The sequence below is a fragment of the Gobio gobio genome (genome assembly GCF_949357685.1).
Source record: "Gobio gobio genome assembly, chromosome: 5".
In the NCBI taxonomy this organism is placed as follows: Eukaryota; Metazoa; Chordata; class Actinopteri; order Cypriniformes; family Gobionidae; genus Gobio; species Gobio gobio.
The window spans coordinates 58,664,594-58,690,371 of NC_137101.1; the positions used below are offsets into that span (position 1 = coordinate 58,664,594).

General features: G+C 37.6%; 2 protein-coding genes across 4 annotated transcripts in view; one reads left to right on the forward strand and one right to left on the reverse strand.

Annotated features, from left to right (window-relative positions):
• Window positions 1–25,476, reverse strand: part of LOC307127074 (uncharacterized protein) — a 74,980-nt gene extending 49,504 nt beyond the window's left edge. Inside the window, exon 1 of one of the 2 annotated variants that reach the window (XM_079818060.1) lies at window positions 25,098–25,476. The gene's annotated coding sequence lies outside the window, so the exon portion shown is untranslated. The remainder of the gene's footprint in view (window positions 1–25,097) is intronic. The other variant, XM_079818058.1, reaches the window with a different exon arrangement.
• On the forward strand, window positions 5,205–25,099 carry LOC307127076 (uncharacterized protein). Of its 2 annotated transcripts, none has more exons than XM_079818062.1 (3): window positions 5,205–5,268; window positions 10,340–10,523; window positions 23,520–25,099. In XM_079818062.1, exons 2-3 carry the CDS (start codon window positions 10,403–10,405, stop codon window positions 24,557–24,559), a joined length of 1,161 nt encoding a protein of 386 aa, XP_079674188.1. In that variant the 5' UTR covers window positions 5,205–5,268; window positions 10,340–10,402; the 3' UTR covers window positions 24,560–25,099. The 2 variants fall into 2 exon arrangements, with proteins under 2 accessions (XP_079674188.1, XP_079674189.1); XM_079818063.1 differs by lacking the exon at window positions 5,205–5,268 and adding an exon at window positions 6,510–6,572.
• Window positions 25,477–25,778: the final 302 nt, after the last annotated feature.

The following is a 25,778-nucleotide window of genomic DNA, read 5'->3' on the forward strand; positions in this document are numbered from 1 at the left end:
CACAGGACAGCACAAAACTCTGGGGCTTTAGTCCGGAAGCATGCACATTTAACAAAATATAAAGTCTCATGTTTAACATCAAATTTCCTTAGAAAGAATGATAATTTCTGTAATTTTCCATAATCTGAGGAGCTTTGAGCGCTCTCTCCAGTCCCAATATAGTGTTATCATTTCTGCCAGAGAAACAGAGGGAGCTTTCGAATGAAAAACAGGAGTTATGATGGAGGAGGCTATATCTACTCACAGTTAATGGTACGTTGACACGGTTCGGTGCGCGTGTGTACTGAACGGTTATGAATGCAATCTTTAACAGTTAACAGTCGGCTTGTTTTAAAGGAACACGCCACTATTTTTGAAAAAAAGTCTCATTCTCCAACTCCCTTAGAGTTAAACTGTTGAGTTTGACCGCTTTCGAATCCATTCAGCCGATCTCCGGGTCTAGCGGCAGCACTTTTAGCATAGCGTAGCATAGATCATTGAATCGGATTAGCCCGTTAGCATCTCGCTCAAAAAAGACCAAAGAGTTTCCATATTTTTCCTATTTAAAACTCGACTCTTCTGTAGTTACATCGTGTACTAGAAACTTTCATGAAAAGTTGTGATTTTCTAGGCCGATATGGCTAGAAACTATACTTTCATTCCTGCATAATAATTAAGAGCTTTGAGCCGTCCCACGAGTGCAGCGGCGCAATGATATTACACAGCGCCTGAAAATAGGCTAACTTACGTCAACATAACCAACGTGACAACCGGCTTACACAGGGAGCGCTGGGGACTATTTTCAGGTGCTGTGTAATTGCCTACCGCAAGACCGTGGGATTAACTCCCACCTCGACTTTTTTCTCGCTATTTTTTTTTTATCAGAGCGAAAAACCATTTTCTGTGAAAAAAAAATGCCAATGGGGTAAGAAAAATAATCTTATTCCTTTGAAATCTTGTTTCTGTCCCAAACAGTCCCACACAAATCTTGTTTCTGACAAGATTTCAAAGGAATAAGATTAATTTCCTTACCGCATTGGCAGATAATTTTGCTTGCGAGACTCGAGTACAACTTTTCGCGACTTGGACTTCACAGACTCTGATGCAATTTTACTCTTACTTTATTTGGACTCGAAGGTTTGGGACTAAAGCCCTATTCGGACGGGATTAGTTTAACATGGGGAGGTGGGGGTAAAGTAATTATTACCAGAGGTTCTCTGTGATTTTAGTCCCGTCCGAATGTGCCATCTCGGTTATCATTACGGACAATGTCAGTAAAGATTACGGAGACTTTTACCTTCTGTAAAAAGGTCCGGAAAAATGACCTTGGGTAAAACTAATCCCGTTCGAATAGACCCGCTGTAAAAATGTACGGTAAAATTCCATCATTTCCTGTTTAAAAGTAGTTTTGGCGCATTTTGCAAGCATGGAAGCGCTTGAAGAAGCACTCGGTTTCGTTGTAGGTGGTGGGACCAGTCCCGCCGCTTTGATGCCCTAAGCGCGATCACTTTATGATGCCCGCGGTGGCGGCGTTCGCGAATTTTGCAGAGCCGCGGGAGGGTAGAGAGAGCATTTTCTTGTGGTGCGCGTGATGGTAGCGGCGTCACTGGGTGGGACAACTCTGTGGCAAACCTCCAGTATTTTCCGCATACCATTTAAAGCAAAAATAAGATCGAAAGCACTTTTTAGAGGCACAACACTTCTTTTAGCTCTTGGTAAGTGTCTATTACCAACACAATCCAAACAGAATCGTTAGACTGGACCTAAATGTTTATGTTTATATATTTATTTATATATATATATATATATATATATATATATATATATATATATATATATATATATATATATATATATATATATATATATATATATATATATATATATATAACACACACACACACACATATATATTGTGTGTTTGCTCACGTGAAAACAGGAAGCAACGCACATGACGACAAGGAGGTTACGGGGGTGCGTAAAGCGAGTTACCCCTCCCACTTCTGCTAGTTTTACTGAGATGTCTTATCCCGTGCGAATTGGCCATTAATATTACAGACGTCCTGAGGTAAAATTACTCTACCCCCACCTCCCCATGTTAAACTAATCCCGTCCGAATAGGGCTTAAGAAGGTGTCACTTGGTTTAGTGGGTTGAAATAACAGCACAGAAGGTTGCTGGTTCGATCCCAGCAGTCCTTGAGCAAGGCACTTTATTCCATGTTGCTCCAGGGGGATTGTCCCTCTAATAAGTGCACTGTAAGTCGCTTTGGATAAAAAGCGTCTGCCAAACCATGAGACCAACCAAGTCCAGAGACAAATGATTTGACGTAATTGTCACTGTCCAGATTGGATCAGTACTGCATTGTCACGAAAATGTCAATCATTCGCTTGAGTTTTTAAGTCTTGCCTGTTTATACGATCAATTAGAAGAAGAGTTTCTGTGCACGCTCACAGAAAGTGCTCACCAATCAGTCAGCATGCAAATGCCGAATTAAGCTTTCTTTCACGTCTAGACACTTGCTTTTACACACTTGAATACACACAGTGAGTATGCCCGTAAACACAGTCAGTTATGTCTTAAGCTAACAAACAGTTGGGGAGAAAATCAAATGTGTATTGGATGCATGCGTTAGATCTTAAAATGACAGCAGCTTAATAAACTGTCCTTAAAGCTACACTGTGTAACTTTTTTAGTTTATTCTTAGCTAAAAACACTTAGTTCTTTCAAAAATATTTGCTCATTAATGTATATTTACTTCTTTCAAGTAATAAAGTATTCTCGTAAGTTTATATGCCGCCATTGAAAATACATACGGGTGAGGGGTTTGAATGCGGGTCGCCATGTTGCTCCTCCATCTTGAAAGTACATTAGCCAAAGAGGGACATACCCGTAAATTCAAGCTTCGCCTTTCGCGTTTTAACACTCGATGGCACCGTGTCGAATGTGGACGAGGTCGAACTGGAAGCCATGTTAATCTTGGACTAAATCGGCCACCGTAGGAGTTAAAACGAAATCGGAATTGAGAGGAACAGAAACTAATATTCACTGGATGGTCATATACCTTTTCACCGCTAGATGGGGGAAAATATCACACAGTGTAGCTTTAATGACAATCAAACAACAAAAGAAAAATGATTCACTGCTCTTGACTAATTTTAATAATAATCCTTCATGTTTAATGCGTATGTAACAACTCTATATAGTGGTTGACTATGTTACAGTGACAGGTCGCTCTAAGCACCTGATATTGGACCAGTGTCTAGGTTCGGTTACAGGAGGGTAAGAATCAAGACACAGGCAATGACTGTAAATATATGAATGTATTTTGATTGGTGCAAAAAAAATGATGATAAAAGCAAATAAAAAATAAATCAAATCAAATGAAACAATTGTCCTTTTCAATCCCTTGTTGTTCTTTTAGATACCTTTTGAGCTCTGTTCACTATTTACTTCTAGTTATTCGTATACTTCTATATTTTTGTCGTTTAGTTTCTAATTTTAGTTATAGATATTATAGACATTTTAGTTTAATAAGAGCTTTTGTTATTTTGGGGTTTTAGTTCCTTTTCACTCTTTTAGTTCCCACTCATAGAAATGATTAAACAAAATATGAGGAAATAAATTACATTAAATCACAATAGACAAATCAAAACCATTAAATTCTTCGACAATATAACAGTCAATTACTCCTCAATAGAAATGTTCTTTTGTCACTCAAAGTGCACAAATATGTTAGTTTGTGCAAAGTCTTTTTGATGTAGGTGAGAGTTGTATTGCGCCAGTCAATAGTGCAAAATGATCGGGAAAATAATCTGATCCTTCCGATCAGAATGTACGCAATGAAAAAAATGGATTCCACCTGCTTAGTTGAAAGCACTACCGGAATCTTCCATTTGCGTTTCCCTCAAGTCACTGTGGTCCGGGTTGGGTGGCTCGCCATCTCGATGTCAAAAGGGTTCATCCAAATGCACCAAATCCGGGGGTATTATATGTTTTACATCCGCATGGATTTACAGGGGTTCTCATCAGCAATCGTCAGTGGTAATATCAACAATATCGTTTTTTTCTCTCTCACTGCTCCGCAGTTTACACTGAATATATCATTTCAGCATTTGGTCATTTGATTATTTATTATATTAAACTGCATTGACTTTAAGCAACATTCTATTTAATCTTTTTGCATTTTGTTAGAATTATAATTATTTGAAAATTATATCCTTTTCTTTCTGTTTCTCATATAGTAGGATTCTAACCTGTTACACATACAGTGAAGATTATGCAGTGTTGAATTTTTACATTTATTAGCCTACTAATGTTTGAGCTGGAAGGACGAGAGAGCCTGGTGGTGCCAATAGGACACGTGGTCCCAGGTGGAGCCGAGGTGGAGTTATGGGAATGGCATCCCGAAGCAAAGTCAGGGGATCTGGCTCCGTTGTGTGCATTAGCATTGGCTCAGGGTCCGTGTCGGGTGTTAGCGCAGTTAGACTCTGTAACAAATTTTTTTATTTTTATCCATCCATCCATCAGTTGCTCTACACAGCTCTTCATCTTCTGTTCTTTTTTTATTTAAAGTGAAACTACATTTATTGTAGCTGTTAAATTATTTCCTGATGGATACATATGATTTATCATAATCTGCAGTTTTTTTTAAGTGCATTTGAATGTCATTCTTTGTAATTGCATACACAACTTATGTTGAAGTTGATTTACAGGAGAAAAAAGTTTTTAAAAACATCTCACTGACAATGTAAGAGAAACATTATGCTAATTATTTTAGAGCGTTTATCAATGGCATAAAACATTGAGGAAAAAGTTCCTGCAATGTTTTGACTATGTATTAAAGAAACATGCTATACCAGATAAACACTTTTTTTGTCTTTGTTCTAATGTATTTGTCCTATTGTTTGTAATTTACTTCTTTGTTCATATTTTAATAGCAAAAGTTAAATAACAACATATATATCAGGATGTTATGCATTCAAAATTTTAAATAAGATTTTGGTAATATCTCCCATCCCTGCTTTATGAAGTCATAAACTCTTTTTTTTATCATTAATCTGTAGCCTAAACCACATTTATACGTGGTTTCATTTTTTGCCATATAGACAGAATCTATCTCTTTAATTATTCTTTATTAATATTTATTTAATAGTATACACATATTTGTGTGCACTTTTGTGATTTTAGACACAGCAGCGTGTGAGCAGGACTTTTATTTTGGTCAGAGGGTGTGATGTCATAAGGCTGCGCCGCGCTCCGGCATTTGTTGTGATTCTGCTGAAGACAGGTTTGTGGTGTTAATCATTTAAAGTGTTTCAATCAAATTATTCGCTTTACAAGCTTGTGTAGTGAATTAATTATGCTTTATTTAAAATTAGCGAGCGTTGTTTTTTATGAGTAAAGAGCATCACGCGTGAGTATCAGAAAAGGTGCGTCTCATGTCGCTCCCTGTGAATCAGTTCATTGTAAACACAACTTCTCCGAGTGTTTTTGTCTAATCAGGCGATTTAAGTGCATTTTAAAGTGCCCCAAATATGGATTTTTGAAAATTCCCTTTCATGCAGTGTGTAATTGAGCTGTAAGTGAATGTAAACCGTCTGCAAAGTTACAGTAAAGCTGAAAAATAAAGTAATTGTGAACCGCATAAACGAGTCGTTTGGATTTCGAATCTATTTTCACACGCACAACACGGGATTCACAAAACGCTCGCTCGTGAAAGATGGGGCAGTACTTTTTATTTGGACCAGCTTACTCCTCAGAATCATAACTTTTAAGTATTTTATATGTCTTTTTTATACTTCTGCTCATCAGCTGTGGGCTGCATTATTACCCAAAACTGTCTATTAATGCAGATGTCGGTCATTCTTACTACTTTGAGTAATGATAAAGATTTGCCTAACGTTCACATTGTTATTGATACAGTTCCCGCATGTGCACCGCAATAAATACACGCACATCAGTTTGTTGATGGACATTTTTGTCAATTTCTCATTTCGATCATTGACAGGTCTCAAAAAACAAATACTTGTCTGTCATGAAAGTGACAAATACTAAAAAATGACATGTAAACTCACTAAAAAAAATGAACTGCATCAATGTTACCTCTAATTACCTCTAAAAGGAAAAGCTGGAAAAGCTGAAGAGTAAATGATCTCCAGTAAACTTTAGCGGTTGTATGACACATCCTATGAGATTAATAATCAGATATACTAGATACATAACGGAAACGTAACTACACTTGAGCGTGCTAGTTTTTTACAGTCTAAAGCCCTATTCAGACGGGACTAGTTTAACATGTAGAGGTGGGGTAAAGTAATTATTACCAGAGCTTCTCAGTGATTTTAGTCCCGTCCCAATGTGCCGTGTCAGTCATCATCACGGACAATGTCAGATTGCAGCGATTTTTAACTTCTGTAAAAAGGTCCGGAAGAATTACCTCAGGTAATTACCGCTGTTAATATTTACGTAAATGCATCTTTTTCCGTTTAAAAGTATTTTTTTGTGATCTGTTGCTTTTCTTGGCGGTGTGACAAGTCTCAAGTGTTTCTGCTTACCATTCAGATCAAAAAGAAGGAGCACTTTTAGCTTTAGGTAAGTGCCTATTACCAACAGAATCCAATCAGAATATAATTCGTTTAGTTTAGGGATGCTCATTTCGGTTAATTTTCCCGACCGACAACTGCCGCTCATTATCCGATTGTTAACCGTTAACTGATATGATTTTAATATTGAATTGGCATTAAATAAAAATACGATTGACAAGTGTCTGTGACCTGTTAAAAAGACACTTTTTTTCACAGGTTTATTTATATAAAATAAATAGGCCTACACTAAATATTTTTCACTTAAATAATGACTAAATTAAGATGACAAAATGAAAATACACTGAATCAGTTTGAAGCTTTGAAGAACCGGAATAGTTTTTTCCGCCATAACTTCCGATAAGTGAGGTCAAAATACGAGCGTGGTCATAGATGTATACGTAGATGCCTCATTAGCGCCTGCACGGATCAGTAGAATGAAGAATCTACTATCGATACATCTATGACCACGCTCGTATTTGACCTCACTTAGCGGAAGTTATGGCGGAGCTCAGAGATGATCACGTTCATCTGATAAGAGGTAAAATAAAAGCATAAATACTGCTGGGTTTCTCTCAGAAACTGATGGTTTGTCTAGATAAGACCCTTATTCATCATCTGGTGTCGTTTAAAGCCCTCTGAAGCTGCACTGAAACTGTCATTTGGACCCTGAACCGTTTGGAGCCCATTGAAGTCCATTATATGGAGAACGATCCTAGAATGTTTTCATCCAAAACCTTAATTTCTTTTCGACTGCTGAAAGAAAGACATGGACATCTTGGATGACTTGGGGGTGAGTAAATTATCTGAAAAAGTTTATTTAAAAGTGAACTAATCCTTTAAGGTTTGAAAGGGAAATTCTAGATGCGCTCTTCCCTTAAAGGATTAGTTCATTTCAGAATAAAAATGTCCTCACCCCTATCTCATCCAAGATGTTCATGTCTTTCTATCTTCAGTGGAAAAAAAAAAGTTTTTTTGAGGAAAACATTCCAGATTTTTCTCCACATAATGGACTTCAATGGCAAAGGAAGGGCTTCAGAGGCTCTGCACGATCCCAGGCGAGGAATAGGGTCTTATCTAGACAAACCATCAGACATTTTCTAAAAAAATAAACATTTATACACTTTTTAACCACAATGTTTCTTCACGACGTATGACTTCATCACAACGGACCCGTGACGTAGGTGGAAGTCTCGACCCAGTGCCGAAAAACTCCATCTCATGTTCTCCTCCAACTTCAAAATCGCCCGACATCGTTGTTTTACCTTTATTTTTCTAAAGGCCGTTTGATTTACTTCCACATACTTCACGGCCTCGTGACCTTTCCGACAGCATGACGTCATGAAGCAGAATAAAGTATAAAGAAAACTGTTTGGGGTTGCCAGTTGGAGACTACTTCACCACAGGTGTCCGGTTAGGGACATGAAGAAGCAGTATGAAACTTCTTTGATGCTTTATTTTCAGCACATAAGTGCAAATGACTACATTTCTGTTTCCATACGTGTGTATGTATGTGTGTGTGTGTGGTCTAAAACAAAGCACACAATAAAATACTCAATATAACATAACAGAAACAATTCATTAACTAGATCAATGCTTTGAGAGGTAGCAGAAACACTTCCATCAACAATAAAGCAACATTCTGTGAATACATGAACACAAATCAATCCCTACTTCAATGTAAAGTATCCTTGAACAAGGAATATCAACCGAACATAATAAATTCATCAAACGGTTAACATGAGCTGGAGTGCATAAATCAATTTGCTTGTTCGTATAATATACGCACACATCAAATGTGAAGCAAACATTGAATCCGTTTGATACAATCACTCCATGCTGAGCTATTTACTAAAAAATACTTTATTTATAAAGTATATACATATGCAGTGTTGGGCAGGGTTCTCACTCGTCCTGGAAAACCTTGAAAACCTGGAAAATTGATGACAAATTTTCCAGTCCTGGAAAACACATGGAAAATTAGAGAAAATGTCAAATGTCCTGGAAAATCTTGTTGTTGTCTGGGAAAATTCTTTAAAAAAAAAGTTATTTCTTTAGCCGAGTATAAAGAGTTTATCGCTGGCCCAAATTAGCGCTAGTTGCAGAAAGCACATACGTGTGAGTAGTATTTTGAATAATGATGTTTAGTTTTGTGTTGCCACTTGCAGCCGTTAGCTAATGCTATAACTGCTCAAATGTATGCAGTTAATGTTAACTCGTAAGCTGCTACCTAATCACATAATTTTGATAAAAAGTCACATTTGTGTGTTATAAAGTCAGAATTTCAAGATATAGTCAGAATTGCGTGATATAAACTCGCAATTCTGACCTTTTCTTCACAATTGACTTTTTTGCGCAGTTGCGAGTTTATATCTTGCACTTCTGACATCTTTTCTCAGAATTGTGAGATCTAAACTGCAATTTCAAGTTATAAAGTCCAATTCTGAGGAAAAAAGAATTGCGACAATTTTCGCGTTTATATCACAAATATGTAAACTCGCAATTGCGAGATAAAAAGTCACAATTACCTTTTCTTTCTATTCTGTGGTGTAAACAAGCTTCAATAGTCATAATGTATGATTAAAGAGCTCATATTGAAAAATGCTGGATTGTTAAGTAATGGCAATAAACTGTACGGCTTTTAAAGACTTAGAAAGCAATATTTGGCATGATCCTTGTCTTTTATTCCTGCCGTAGTAAAATTGAAAAGTACTGGAAAATGGTTGCTGAAAAAGAGTGGGAACCCTGTTGGGGTAACGCATTACATGTACAACTTGAGTTATGTAATCAGATTACTTTTTCAAGTAACAAGTAATGCATTACTTTTAAAATTACAACAAAATATCTGAGTTACTTTTTCACATTTATTTGACTGACAGCTCTCCTGTCCCCATGTTGAAAAAAATCGAGAGTAAGTGAATTTGTTCTGAGGCTTATTATTTCAATTTTGGTATGCAGAGGTCTTTACATTTGCACAAAAATATAACTTTTTTTGTTATAATAAACAACAAGCCCAGCCCAGGTGAGAAAAGGTAATGCAAAAGTAACATAACGTATTACTTTTCTTAAAAAGTAACTAACTCAGTTACTTTTTAAGGGAGTAACACAATATCGTAATGCATTACTTTTCAAAGTAACTTCCGTCAACACTGTACATGAGTATTTTTTTAAAGAAAAATGGCTGATCGTTTTGCTAAGACCAAGCTGCAACCTCCCGTGGTCTCTCGGTTGAACCGCGGTTGAAACCAACACAGAAGTGACTTAAACTGCAATTCATCGTCTGGCCACTAGAGACAGGCTCCAAAATGTTAAAATGCCCAACTTTACAGCTGAATTTTTTACTGACTGGTACAAAAAGTGATAAGACCCTATTCCTTGTCTGGGATTTTGCAGAGCCTCTGAAGCCCTTTTGACACGGGCTGTAAGTGACCAATCACAACAGACTGGGCCATCTGGCCAATCACAGCAGAGTATCTGACAGAAAGGAGGGATTTAGAGAGACTGAATCATCCATTGAGTTGTTTGAGAATCATTGAACACTGTGGTGGTGTGCAGTGTATTTTATGAGAAAATGAAAGTGTTTTTTGACCTTTGACGCATGTAAACCTGTTGTTAGAGACCTCCAAAACAAAATTAGGAACCTCTAAAATAGCATAATAGGGGCACTCAGACTCTCTCTTACCAGTGACTGAATGACTGAACGAGCTGATTGAGACTCACTCAGAGATTTAGTGTGGATTATTTTTTCTTTCTGTTAATTATTCTTATCTTAAACAGGACAAACACACAGAAAAACTCCTGGTGAAGAGACTGAGATCCACGTGACACACTATTATAAAGATGGCTTTTATTAAAGAGGAGACTGAAGACATAAAGATGGTGTTTATTAAAGAGGAGACTGAAGATGTGAAGATTGAAGAAACATTCGTAGTGAAACTTGAAGAAATTGAGGAACAAACAGGTTGGTTTCATTCTCAAAGCTTAAAGGGATAGTTCACCCAAAAAGGTAAATTAGCCCATGATTTACTCACCCTCAAGTCATCCTAGGTGTATATGACATTCTTCTTTCAGACAAATAAGATCAGAGTTATATAAAAAATGTCCTGGATCTTTATAATGCTTTTATGGACCATAAAGTCCATAAAAGAGCATTAATCCATCATAAAAGTGCATTTATCCATCATAAAAGTGCATCTATCCATCATAAAAGTGCATCCATCCATCATAAAAGTGCATCTATTTATCATATAACTGCTCCACGTGGCTCTGAAGGGTTAATAAAGGCCTTCTGAAGCGAAGTAGGACCTTATGAAATCCGTTTTATTTTTTCCCAAATTCCGTCTTTTTTTCTTTTTTCGTTTTCATTTTTGGGAATTCAGTTTTTTTTACCCTTAACTGTTATTTTAGTTGTAAAAAGAGTGTGTTTTAAATGTTAATATAATAGAACATAAAACATAAAATAGGAATGACCTTAAATTTATTTACAGGGTAACAAACATCACATTTACTTTTCAGGACAAATACTGCATGATGCAACATAACACTGCACTCTAAGCACTTCAAGTCACAACAAAATATTAGTGCTGCGAATTGATAATTTAAAAAAAACGAATTAATCAAAAATGTTCTGTAATTATGATTAATTGCAATTAAAAACATTGGAGTTTTTAATATTTTGATATTGTAATAATTTCAGTTACTCTCCAAATTAATTTAGAAACAACTTAAAGACAGCATATTTTAAATGTGTTGTATTGTCATGTTTTTATGAATGAAGGCCAGTATCACTGATACTAAAGTCTCTGAAACATTGATGACGTTACATTACAGTATAACTGAAAGTTACCAATTTCAACATTTATTAGGCTTTAAAAAATAACAACTTTTAATTTAATTGAACTTAAAACAATCTTTACATAAACCCATTATAATAAATGTTATATTTACCTGTGGCCTTCCCTGTCAGACATAGCCTACACAGAAATTGAATAAAGTTATCAACATCTTTCTTAACTGCATAAATAATAAGTGAAATATAGATGAATCATCATTAAAGCTACAATCTTCTGTTCCCGTTGTTCTGTGATGAACATTAATGGCAGACATTATCAGTGATACTGTCACTTTAAGATCTACCTCAGCCAAACATGATGCGGATCAGACGCGCTGTCCCGCGCATCTCATTTTCTCTCAAGTTCATTTAAGACATTATTTTCCATACAGTACATTAAAGTGCATTAAAAACAAGGCAACATACAGCAAGCACTCCCCACGAGGGAACTGCTCGGCTCGGTACTGAAGGCTTAGCGTTGAGTTTCTTAATGTTTCCGCCGACGAAAGCAGAGCCGTAGAGAACCGCTTCGCCATACTTTCATTATTTTGAAGGGGAGCTGAAATGACGGGAGGGGTAGTGTTGCCCAGATTTGCTTCCCCTGGTCTGCATTTTCATTTTGAATAATGTTATGAGATTATTTTAAATATTTTTGAATATACAAATAAGAAATGTTGGAAAGATGAACCTAAACCACCAGTAGGTGGCAGCATGTGACCGTCTTAATGAGGGAGTCATTGAGTCGATTCAGTGAAACGGCTGATTCATTTAAGAATTTGGCGGTCGTTTACGAATAGGTCATTGAATCTTTGATTCAACCGATTCATTAAAACGCTGAATCTTTGGTCTCATTAATCCATAATTTGTTCCCTGGCAAATCGTTTTGACTGAGGGCAAAGTGAAGTTTCATAACTTTATATTTTTAGGCTATTAAACACAAACTGACATTTAACAAAAATAGACTGGGTTGTGTTTTATGTCATAATTCATTTTATATAGTGATAATCACACTTGTCTGAACCACATATTAATGTTTTTTTTTTATGTAAACGAAAAGAGGCAGGGGTTTTAATGTTTCGTTTTGTTATAAATATACATGTAATAACATTGCCTGCACTACATTTGTGTGGCTATAATATGTTTAATACTTTTTAATGAAAATGAAAAGAGACAGAGTGGTGTTTTATCATATATTTCGTTTTATTGTAGCCTAAAATATACATATATACACTGAATAACACTATCAAGAACGCTGCTGTTCCATTAGCAGAGTACCGGACTATTGTCCTCCCGTCCTCGGGAGTTCGTTCTCCGGAGTTGAACTTGGCGAGCCTGAAATACCACGGACGCAAGTCAGAAGTTCGCGTAGGCCTACTTGGTATAGAGAAACGTTTATTTTAGGCTACAATAAAACGAAATATGTCATAAAACCCCACTGCCTCTTTTCATCTTAAACATATTAGCCACACAAATGTCGTTCAGGCAGTTACATTGATTATCTTATATATTTATAACAAAACGAAGTATAAAACACAACCCTGTCTCTTTTCGTTTAGATAAAAAATAAAATAAAAAAAAAGGCCTATATTAAACATTAATATGTGGTTTAGGTAAGGTGACCAGATTTCTGAAATGGAAACCGGGGACATTTTCTATTTGAGTGGTCAAATATCACTAAAATCTCATTTGTTATTATCTTTTAATTAAAAAAACGGGACAATATATTTTAAAATGTTTTTGTTTGTTTATTTGTTGTTGTTGTTGTTGTGGGCTCTCTATATTATTATAATATTAACATTAATAATTATTATGATTTAGTTTGATTATTAGGATTTTTATGTGGATTTAATACAATTCAACGCACCCGAAAAAAAAATTTTTTTTAAACAGTTAATAGTTGCCATTGTAAATAACAAGCAGTTCAAAACAATATTATAACATGACTTAACAAAAACACATTACAAAAATGAAACATAAATATGATAAATAAAACTATTTAACAAATATTTTAACATTTTATAATTGTATTTAATATTTTAATTTTCACAAGTTTATACTACTATATAAGTAATAAATAAATAAAAAAAATATTTTTTTACTTCAAATGTTTTATTAGGCTTGTGCTTAAAAATAACTCTTACTATCCTAAATTGGTCTTGTTTTGCATTTTAGGCTTATTTTAAGCAGAAATGATGTGTATTCTGGATGTGTTGCATGTGACAAAACAATGGCGTTCCCGTTGAGACTGTTATAAAGCACATGCTAACAGTATTATTATATGATAATGTCGCTCTGCTCTCGGTTACGTTCTTAGTAGTAGAGGCTCGCGCACGACCATATCATGCGGGGGTGTTGGGGGGCATTACTGATCGTTGCGTCCGTCGGTGCAAGATGCATTCTGGGATACCAGTCTGTCTGAAGTCTCCTCTCGATGCATCGCATCCTCGATAAAAGGGGCGGATCAAGGACACATCCGGGCATTTGAACTGTACTTGTCTATGGCTAGATGTGAACTTTGAATTGGAACAGTACTTGGGCTGCGACTGATGACGTTTCACAAGTCCACGAGAACACAAGTACAGACAAGTACGCATATTGAGAAACGGCCACGCTGTTGCTGTGAGATGCGTCACGGTTCTGCTGTGATATTTGTTTGGAACTATTTTCGCTGCTGAAATAGAACAAAAACAGTCCATATTGCATCTAAAATGTAAGTGACTTAATGTTAAATAATTGTTTATGGAACTGGCGTATGAAATCAGTGTCATTTTCAGTCGTGATGGTATTCAGGAAAACAACACTCTTGTTAGTGTGATGTTGCTTAACTGTATCATATGTTATAAATATAAAAACTACACAATTTTAACCGTGTATGTTAACTGAGTTTCTCTGTATGAGCAGCGCTCATTTGTTTTCGTTTTTCTCCTCGAGAGGCTGCGCGAGAACAGGACAACCTTGTCAGTTCGCTTTATATTATTATCCACTATCGATCGCCACTTACACTAACTGAATGCAGAATCATTATTGCACTTTGTTATTTTTTGTTTTTGCACTTAGTTAATTTTTGTTTTGACATTTTACTCAGGATACTTGTCCGTCGGGCAAGTCAAATTATTTTTCACTTGCCCCTTCAAAAAATCCACTTGTCCCGGACAAGCGGACAAGTGTTAATGTCGAGCCCTGACCTAATTAACCTTCTATATTATCTATATTAATATTTAAAGGGTAACTTCAGTGATTTAGCATTAGGCTTTGTATCAGTAGAAACCCGGTAGTATATTCAAATGATGGTACTTTCCCCCCTCATATCCCCCTGAGACGAGAGAATTATGTAATTTATTTCTGGAAAAAATCCTCCGATGACACAAATATCGCCATTTTGCGTCATCGGAGGATTTTTTGGCCAGAGGCTAAAGACTGCAGACACTAGATGGAGCTGTTGCGCATTTTATCAACCCGCCCACAGGGGAGAGATCTCACGCACAGATGTAAGACACAGACGGCCACACGGACAATCATAATAACGGAGCGGTGCAGAGCAAAGAGTGTTTTCAACTTTTCAATGAATTCCTGTGATATTTTAGCTTCCATATGCAATCTGAAAACGTGTCAGACTGGCGCTTAACGTTACCTCGTTACCATGACTAACGTTACCATGACTTTCGTTCGGCTCACTCACACTTTATTGAAAAGACACGTTCAGTTTTTAATTATAGTGTTTATTCTCTAACTGAACGAAATGATTGTATTACTATGAAGATCAAAACGACGGTGTATGGAGTGGCCTCGTAGGGCAGCAAAGCAAGTGCATTCTGGGAGTTGTTGTCTTTCATCCACATGAGACAAAAATTTTCTGTCTTTTCTCGGTCTAGAAGGCACCAAATTCAAAAGTAATTTCACATTTCTACTGCATAAATGACCCAGTTTAAATACAAAGCTTAATGCTAAATCACTGAAGTAACCCTTTAAGGTACCATATACAGTGTATCCGGAAAGTATTCACAGCGATTCACATGTTAAAGCCTTATTCCAAAATGGATTAAATTCATGATCTTTTCCCCTGTGATAACATGAAAGAAGTTTGTTTGAAATCTTTGCAAATTCATTAAAAAAAAAAACATTAAAACTGGAAAAAATCACATAAGTATTCACAGCCTTTGCTTGATACTTTGTTGAAGCTCCTTTGGCACCAATTACAGCCTCAAGTCTTTTTGAGTTTGATGCTACAAGCTTGGCACACATATTTTTGGGCAGTTTCTCCCATTCTTCTTTGCAGGACCTCTCAAGCTCCATCAGGTTGGATGGGGAGTGTCTGTGCACAGCCATTTCCAGATCTCTCCAGAGATGTTCAATCGGGTTCAGGTCTGGGCTCTGGCCAGGCTACTCTAGGACATTCACAGAGTTGTCTCGTAGCCACTCCTTTGTTATCTTGGCTGTGTGCTTTGGGTCGTTGTCCTGTTGGAAGATGAACCTTCGCCCCAGTCTAAGGTCCAGAGTGCTGTACATTGCGACATTCATCTTTCCCTCGATCCTGACTAGTCTCCCAGTTCCTGCCACTGAAAACATCCCCACATCATGATGCTGCCACCACCATACTTCACTGTAGGGATGGGATTGGCCAGGTGATGGGCGGTGCCTAGTTTCCTCCAGACAATCTTTGTTCATCAGACCAGATTCTTTTTTTCTCGTGGTCTGAGAGTCCTTCAGGTGGCTTTTAGCAAACCCCAGGCTGCCTTTTACTGAGGAATGGCTTCCGTCTGGCCGCTCTTCTATGCAGGCCTGATTGGTGGAGAGCTGCAGAGATGGTTGTTCTTCTGGAAGGTTCTCTTCTCTCCACAGAGAAACGCTTGTGTCTGTCAGAGTGACCATCGGGTTCTTGGTCACCTCCCTGACTAAGGCCCTTCTCCCCTGATCGCTCAGTTTGGCCGGGCGGCAGCTCTAGGAAGAGTCCTGGTGGTTCCCAACTTCTTCCATTTACGGATGATGGAGGCCACTGTGCTCATTGGGACATTCAATGATGCAGGAATTTTTCTGTACCCTTCCCCAGATCTGTGCCTTGATACAATCCTGTATCGGAGGTCTACAGACAATTCCTTTGACTTCATGGCTCTGACATGCCCTGTGGGACCTTACATAGACAGGTGTGTGCCTTTCCAAATAATTTCCAATCAGCTGAATTTAGCACAGGTGGACTCCAATCAAGTTGTAGAAACATCTCCAGGATCAAACAAACGTCTTTCTCGTTGTCATTATGGGGTATTGTTTGTAGAATTGAGAAAAAAATTATGAATTTAATCAATTTTGGAATAAGGCTGTAACATAACAAAATGTGGAAAAAGTGAAGCGATGTGAATACTTCCCGGATGCACTGTACCATGCCAATTACGTTTTTCGTTTTATGACTGTAGGCTATTTCTGTAGGCCATTTGTGGTAATACATGAAATGACTTCATTTTTTAGGGGAATTTAACATTTTTATTATAATATTTCATCTCATTTAGTCTAGTCTTAATAGTCTATAGTAGGCCTAAGTAAAATTTTATACGGATAATTAGTGGTGCATCATCGAGAAAGAAATTGGTGTTTTTGAACAAATCATAGGCCTAAGTGAACAAATAATTTCGTTCATATCCAGTTTAATTTGCGAGCGAATCAGTGTTTTTGATGACTCAATTGAATCAAAGATGTAATGTCTTTGTCATTCTTAATTCAAAATAATCTCCATTTCTAATTATCCCATGGCCTACGTCAAGTTAAAATGCTGTGGCCACGACAAAACTCAGTAACAGTAAGTAAGAGCGAACACAGCTCTAATCTTTAGTTTTAGAAGGTAGGCCATAAAGACTTTCCAAGTCACAGGGCTCCAAATCAAGTCTCGAGTCGCATGTATTCTGTATGTCGAGTCGCAAGTCATCAAATTTGGGACTCGAGTCCAAGTCATTAGCTATTGCATAAAATACCAATCAGAGGTTGCGACTAATCTGGCTTGACTACTGTTTTATTTAGGGAATTTCTAACACGGTACCAGTCAAGAAGATACGTAATATTTAGGGATGCATCGATACCATACCATGATACATATGCTTTCATTTTTGGTAACCTACCAATGAGAATATATTATTATGGCATCTGGTCCCTGTAAAAAACCCGCAACAAAACAACAATTCTGGTTGAAATGCATTTAAAAGTAACAAAAATATATATATAAGAACTGCAAGTTTGTTGTAGTTGTAGGGCTGCATAAAATAATAATAATTTTACTTCACAGAAAACTTTTATTTTGGGGGGAAATGAAGGCAGCCTATAACTATAAATCATTAGAAATTAAACACTTAAGTACACTACCAGACCTGCCAACATGTACGCATTTTTCGTACTCGGCACGCATTTTGACCCTTTGGTACGCTTGTAACCTTTTGCAACCTTGATTCGCTGCTCTCTATGTACGCATTTTGTTGCATCTCGCATTTCGCCGGTTTCAGTGCAGTCTATAATGTAGATTCTGCTGCTGAGTCACAGTGTGTAAGTGGAGGGAAAAGCTTTCGGCCAATCAGAGCGCTTCATTTTAATCCTCCGCTTACATGTCCCTCCTAGCCAAATGCTTCGTGCCCTTTAAATTCAGTGCTTCAAGCAAGCCAGGCAGGCCGGATAACTGCAGGCTTGTATGCCATGGTTGAACCGCCTCATAGAGATACACTGTTGTCGGTTACAGCCGCGGATCGGGCGGATGACTTGACGAAAAATTATATTTTAATTCAATTCGGGCGGGTGGCGGTTGAACCAATCAAATGAAAAAAATATATCCATTGTTAAATATTTTTACAGTGAGTGCACTAAGCAAACCTGCAAGCTATGAGCCCAGCTGTCAGTATGGAGGGCTACTTCTCGTAGATGAGACTGCCTGGGTTATTTTGTTATGATATTAGTTATATTTTAAAACAGCCAGTCATTGTAGCCTACCACTCGGGGAATAGGCATTTAAAAAACAGACAGATTATGGAGTGATATAAAAATGGCATAGGGCAATGGCAGCGTGAGATGTTCAGAAGAACGCAAGAGCTAAGCTTCTACAAGCTCAATAACATCCACAGCAAAAAAAATTAAGGTAAGAAAAATAGTCGAAAAACTTTGCCCATCGCTTATTAGCATATGTGCAAGGCAAGCGGGCAAGTTTTGGGGTTGTTATGGATAATTAAAATGTGAACATGCACGTTGCACAGTTGTGCGGGGGACTTTCAGCGAATTTCAGTGTATGAATAGAGTTGGCGTTTCTTTAATATCAAAGCTCCATAATTTGTTTCTTGTATGATTTTGTTAGGCCTGCTGGTATCAAATAAATTAATGTAACTGTTGTGTTGCGTCGCGTCTCGCCACATCCAATGTAGAAAGCATTGCTTTCGTTTGAGGGTGCTTAACTCGCACCAGGTGTAGACAAAACGTTACCTGATTGTGACAGATGGCCGAATTCACATGACACATTATAAATTAGCATTATAGTCTGCCATAGCCTACCCTACAGTATCAAAAAGACCAAAGCCCTCTGATGCAGGGAAGATGAAAAATGGGGATAAAGACAGAGGTAAAGTGATGTAATGAATGAACAGTTTATCTACTTGCATAGTAAGATACTAGTAAATTAATGGACCTTATTTTTACCTTAAACTTTATGCAAACAATTGTCCTGGGTTGTCTAGAGAGGCACCAGACAGTATAACTTTGTCACAATCTTGTCAGTTTTTTTTTAAACGCATGTAATATCAGTTTTTTATTAATGTTTTTACTCTACAGTTGTGTAGTTGTGTTAAATTATATAATTTTTTATTTATTAATTAAAATTCACATTTAATTAAATAAAATATTAAATGAAATGTACATGTAAATTAGTAATATTAGGCTATTCATCTTCAATAGCATCTTCAAGGTTGGCAGGTCTGCTCTACAGAAAAATATATGGATTGTCTTGTTTAATTCAAATGTTTTCATAGTTTTACCCAGAATAGGGTGGTGTGAGCATTATTGAGCATTATTTTTATTTTATTCTATTCAAAAGTCTGGTGTCAATAAGTCAAAGCATTGCAGAGATACAGCCTCAAGAGTTATTTTGGCATCATGCCTAGACTTTGTCGCTGCGCTATATGGAAACGGTTTTGTCTATCAACACAAAATCTTTTCACAAAAAACTTTTTGTCGGCACGGTCTGAAGATGATACAATTCTATTTTGGTGAAAATCGGACAAACGGTCTAGAGTGAGTTAAAAAAAAGTAGGATTTTAACAAATAACAAGATGGTGGACAGAAAGTTTGGCCAAATATAGCAAAAGTGGTATCTGTGTTCTCGGCATGACCCAAGGAATGTATTATGACCAGTTTCGTTACAATAGGCGAATTTAATCAAAAGTTATTAGCGATTTTGGAAATTTTCAACTTTTTTCAATCAGGGCATGTGCCGAAGACACATACCAAGTTTCATAATTACATGCCAAAGCGTTAGGAAAACAAAGGGCTAGCGTTTTTTGTCATGGTTTTGCCTCGATTGGTCTAGCGTTTTCAAAGATATTCGCAAATGTTTTTTTTTAAGCGCTAAATTACAATGCTGCACAAACCAAAAAGTGAAACCTGGCATGTTTGGTATCTTTGGGCTCGGCAAGGATTCAGGAGACAAAAAAAGTTACTCCCGTAAAAAAAAGTTGACCACAGTTATAAGCATTTGGAAAATGTATTTTACCACTAGGTGGCGCTGGTCCGAAACTTCTCCGGCTCTGTTAATGCAATTCAACAATCCGTTCATGCGTTCTTAAAATACAGCATTTTAACACAAAATCCAAAATGACGGATATAGTAATATTGGATATCATTCGATTCGACATGGGAACAATTTTACTGTTCAAGAGTTAACTGCAAAAATAGCCATTTCCGGACCAGTAGGTGGCGCAGCGCCGAAACGCAGCATGCAACCTCAGGTCATGCTTGTGACGACATGTACCAAGTTTGGTCCGAATACGATAAAGCGTTGCAGAGATGTAGCCTTAAGTGTATTTTTGCAACCACCACGTAAAATTAGTTTGCGAAAGGTTGTATGGATCAAACAGTTTTTCGGCATAGTCTGATGATTTGTTTAAATTTTCATGAGAATCTAACCAGATCATCTTCAGATTATGCTGACAAAAAGTTATAGAATTCAGGTTGATTTCTCAAACCGTTTTTGAAAAACGCACCAACAAATGTTACGTAGCGATTGTGAAAATACACATAAGGCTATATCTCCACAACTCTTTATCGTATTCAAACCAAACTTAGTACATGTCATCACAAACATAACTTGAGGCAACGTGCAGCGTTTCGGTGCAGCGCCACCTACTGGTCCGGATATACGTAAAATGCTATTTTTGCTTATAACTTCTGAACTGTTTGTCTAAAAATCATAAAATTATGAGTTTTTATTTTTATTACCATCCAATTTTACCATATCGTATTTTGTCTGTCTGCCATTTTGAATTATGTGGTAAATGCTGTGCGTTTATGAACATATGAACAGATTGTTATGAAACTCGGTATGGGTCATCAGCACAATGCCCTGAAGGAGCCTGAGATGTTTCGAAACAGCGCCACCTAGTGGATAATTTTTCTTTTTTGACTTATTTTCATGGGAGTAACTTTTGTCTCCTGAATCCTTGCCGAGTCCAATGATACCAGACTTGCCAGGTTTCGTTGTATGGTTTGTGCAGCGTGGTAATTTAGCGCTTAAAAAACGTTAGCTGATATCTTTGAAACTGCTAGTCTGACCGAGACGAAACCAGCGTCAGAAGTTCGGAAACATAGGTTGATAGCTATACACTAATGCTCAAATGTAATAATATTGATAGTAAGGGGGAGTAATCCAATCAAAATCAGGTGTCAGTCATTTTTTACGTGTTTTTTCATATAAATGTCTATATCGCCAAAACGAAATGAGATATTTTCACCAAAATTGACACACACATGTATGGGTTCACTCTGAGGACACAAAAAAATTGTAGGATTGTGCCTCTTGGTGGCGCTATAATAGAAAAAAACATGAAATTCCCATAGACTACAATGCATTTTTCAGCCCTTTTGACTAAAATCATCTTAAAATGTGTTTAATTGCTCATTGCTGCAGTTTATCTGACACTCCCAGCCATTTTGGCATGTCTTGTAGGGCTGAAACGATTCATCGAGTTACTCGATTAACTCGATTACAAAAATTCCTCGAGGCAAAAATTCTGCCTCGAAGCCTCGTTAAATTCCTATGACGCGCAGGGATCTGATTCACACGGACCGCTGTTCAATGTTCAGGAAGCACACCATAGCGCGTGATACATTTTGAATTTAGTTTAGATTCTAGATGCCCAGAATCACTATAGTAACTGCATGTTTTACACAGTTTATGTAAATTGATTACCGTTCTTATAGCTGCCACACACACAAACACACACGGCGCGCGCAAGCCCCGAAGCCAGATCGCTTTCACTTCCGTCCTCATAAAGTTTGTCAAGTAAATGCTTTTAAAGCCTTGCCAGTTTGAACATTGAAGCGATTGTGCACTATTCAAAAACAACAATACGTAAAACTTATCCGTTCAGTGCTCAGCTTTTTCCTGTGACACAGAGAGCCGAGCCGTGTCGCGTCTTTGACAACGAGCGCGCGCCCTGAAGTAGACCTCTTTTCGCGTGAAGATCGCGCGCGGAGAGCAGCGCAGAAACGCAGTGTCAACGCCGTCCTGTGACTAAAGTAAAGTCACTAAAGTAGCTTAGAAACTCAACTCAACCGTTATAGCCATACATTTGAATACCTTTGAAGTAAGTACAAACCACAGCTTCATAATGAATAGAGACGGAATGAGTAATTCACACACACAATCACTCTCTCATTAATGCATCCAAATAAATGTAATGTAGGTCTACTACTGTGTTAATGTATCTGTATCTGATGTACAACAAACATAAATCCACCCCACAGACATCAATAACTGCTGAAAGTGAACGGTTTCCTTCAAATATTTTAAAATCACAAAGAAATGCACTTTTTGCATTTGTTGGAAAAATTCCAACTTTAATAGTAGAAAATCAGTAACACACACACACGCATGCACCCTCCTCTCTCACGCCAGTCAGACCAATCGTGGCAATGCATCACATATGCTTAAACTTTTATGTAGCCACGCAACAATAATTTCAGCATTCACTGTATACACCGGGATGTGATGTTGTGACGCGACTTTTCGAACGGATGCTTCACCTAAAATGCACCGCTATGCAATTGATGCAAGCCAAATGCAGTGTTCTATTGAAAATTAATGTATTTATGCCGTACCAAACTGCAATGGAGGCGCGCGCACACACACACACACACGCACACACACACACACACACACACACACACACACAGGTTGCTAGGTTACCATAGCAAATAGGCTCACCCCAGAAATGATGTATTAGTTGTTAGTAGCCTAATGGTAAATGCTGCAGGTGTAGAAATCTACATAAAAGATATTTACTTTGATGTCAGGGCTAGATTACAGCATGAAACCTGTTGTGCATATTAATAAATTAAATAGCTTTTCCTCTTCATTTTCGTTATGTATTATTTGTTTTGGTTGTTTAAAAACACAGATTTTTTTATCCGATTAATCGATCGATTAAGTGCTAGATTAATCGATTACAAAAAGAATCGATTGCTGCAGCCCTAATGTCTTGTCTTCTTCTTTGCGCTTGGCCCCGATAATGGCTGCTTGCAGCTATATTTAATGTTGTGACTGTCCTCTATCAGAATTTTAAACCGTTTCAACTTTCCCGCAAACGTTTCTATGGGCTACCATAGACTCCCATGGCGGAATAATACGAAATCTAACGATTTCAATAGGTGCCTCCGAACCTTCTGTGCTTGGTCCCTAATAATGAGGTCTGACTGGGACACATCTCTCATGTCCGTGTGGCAAGAATTCGCTAAGTTACAGTTTTCGATTTTCTGATGCATTTAAGAATCGACTTCACTGAGAGAAAGAGAGGCGGCAGAATGCGCATCCTGTTTGTTTTCTTTATTTTACGAAAAGCACAACATCTTGTTTTTGTCTGTTGTTAATTTTGTACTCATCTTCTTTCACTTTAGACCTGATGGCACTGAAAGATGAGAGTCAAGAACTGAATGAAATGGAAGAGAAAGATCCTGATTTTACGACGGGAGAGAAATCCACAGAGACTTCCTCACAAAAAAAACCTCAGGAAACTATATCTAACAGTTATTTCACCTGTCAGCAGACACAAAAGCTTGAAGACCACATGAGAAATCACACTGGAGAGAAACCGTTCACCTGCCAACAGTGTGGAAAGATTTTTGCACGTAAAGGAAACCTTAATGCCCACATGAGAACTCACACTGGAGAGAAGCCGTACAACTGCCAACCCTGTGGGAAGAGCTTCTCACGCAAAGAATGTCTTGAGAGTCACATGAGAACTCACACAGGAGATAAACCTATCACATGCCAACAGTGTGGACAGAGTTTTACACGTAAAGGAAACCTTTATGACCACATGAGAACTCACACTGGAGAGAAGCCATTCACCTGCCAACTGTGTGGACAGAGTTTTGCACGTAAAGGAAACCTTAATGCCCACATGAGAACTCACACCGGAGAGAAGCCTCACACCTGCAAACTGTGTGGGAAGAGCTTCTCACGAACTGAATGTCTCAAGACTCACATGAGGATTCACACTGGAGAGAAGCCGCTTGTATGTGATCAGTGTGGCAAGAGTTTCAGATTTAAAGAAAACCTCAAACAGCACATGAGGATTCACTCGAGAAAAAACGGGTTTGCATGTCATCATTGTGGAAAGAGTTTCAGAAACGGCGTTCACCTTAAGAATCATGTAATAACTCACACTGTAGAGAAGCCTTTCACCTGCCATCATTGCGGAAAGAGTTTCAAACATAAAGGAAACCTCAACATTCACATCAGAATTCACACTGGAGAGACGCCTTACAGCTGCCAACAGTGTGGAAAGAGCTTCAATCATAAAGGGAACCTTTATGTCCACATGAGAAATCACTCTGGAGAGAAGCCTTTCATGTGTCCTCAGTGTGAGAAGAGTTTCACATATCGAAGAGAGCTGAAACTGCATTTGCAAACTCATTTTGAAATGCAACTGTAGTGTTCTGAATGTGGGAAAACAAAATACGGCTGTTTCAGAAATTGACCATTCAAAAACGTACAGATTCTGTCATCACACTTACAGTCGCACCTGAAAAGTAGCGATGCAGTAGCGTTGGGCGGTATGACCAAAAATGTATATCTCGGTATTTTTCTAAATTATACCGGTTTCACGGTATATGATGGTATTTTTTCCCCTATGCGACAGGTGTTAACCAACACTGCAAAAAATGCTTTTCTTATTTAGTATTTTTCTCTCGTTTCTTGTCTAAATATAAAAAAATTCTTAACCTGATAAGCTTCATGAGCACGTGCACGGGTTGAAGCGCTATTTTTAGCACGAGTGTAATGTTTGTTAATAGATTTAACGTAAAAAAACATCATTAATCTTGACAAACTATATATCATTCTAAAGGTCTAAACCTCAAGCATCGAGGACAGACCACTGTTTTTCATTGAAAAGCTTATAACGGCTGTATTTTTGCATCAATGTAAGCAATACACATCAACGATTTTATAAATAAAAACAGAGTACATACCTTTAGTGTCCTAATTACGAGCCAAACACGCATCCATTGCAAACAATTCCAGAACGAATGGAAAGGTGAGGGTCCACTGAATAACATCCCATAGAGCATTTTAATCCAACGAAACAATAACGGTGTAATATTGATGGTTAATCCTTTGTTTACATTGCATTTCTGCGGAGCGAAGTATCATACTAGACTGTTATGCAATAAAATAATGCACCAAAAACAGTCTCCCGGTAGAATAAAGTGGCATGGGTTTAAAGCTTAGAATGTTACGAACAAAATCCAACTAACCCCACTCAAAAACATGCAAAGATAGCCGCGATATAGTCAAAAATATCCAACCATAGCGATCGTTTTATCTGATGTCATGACGTGCTCATCCAATGATAATGTCTGTTTATCTGGAGCCAATAAAAGCATTGAATCGTCATGACTGACAGAAAATGTAGCCAATGAGCACACGATTCCAACGAGACCTTGCATGTGTATGTTTGTCACATGGGCGTGAATATTTATTCATCTGAATGTGCCAATGTGGCGCTATCTCCCACGAGATGCTCCGATTCTGACACCCCCCCATTTGACAGCTAAAAGCTAACGGGCTAGTAAACAAACAGAGGTCTCTTTGTAGTAACTGTTTGCTAATCTTACTAACTGGACGGAATGTATTATCCAATGGATCGTCAA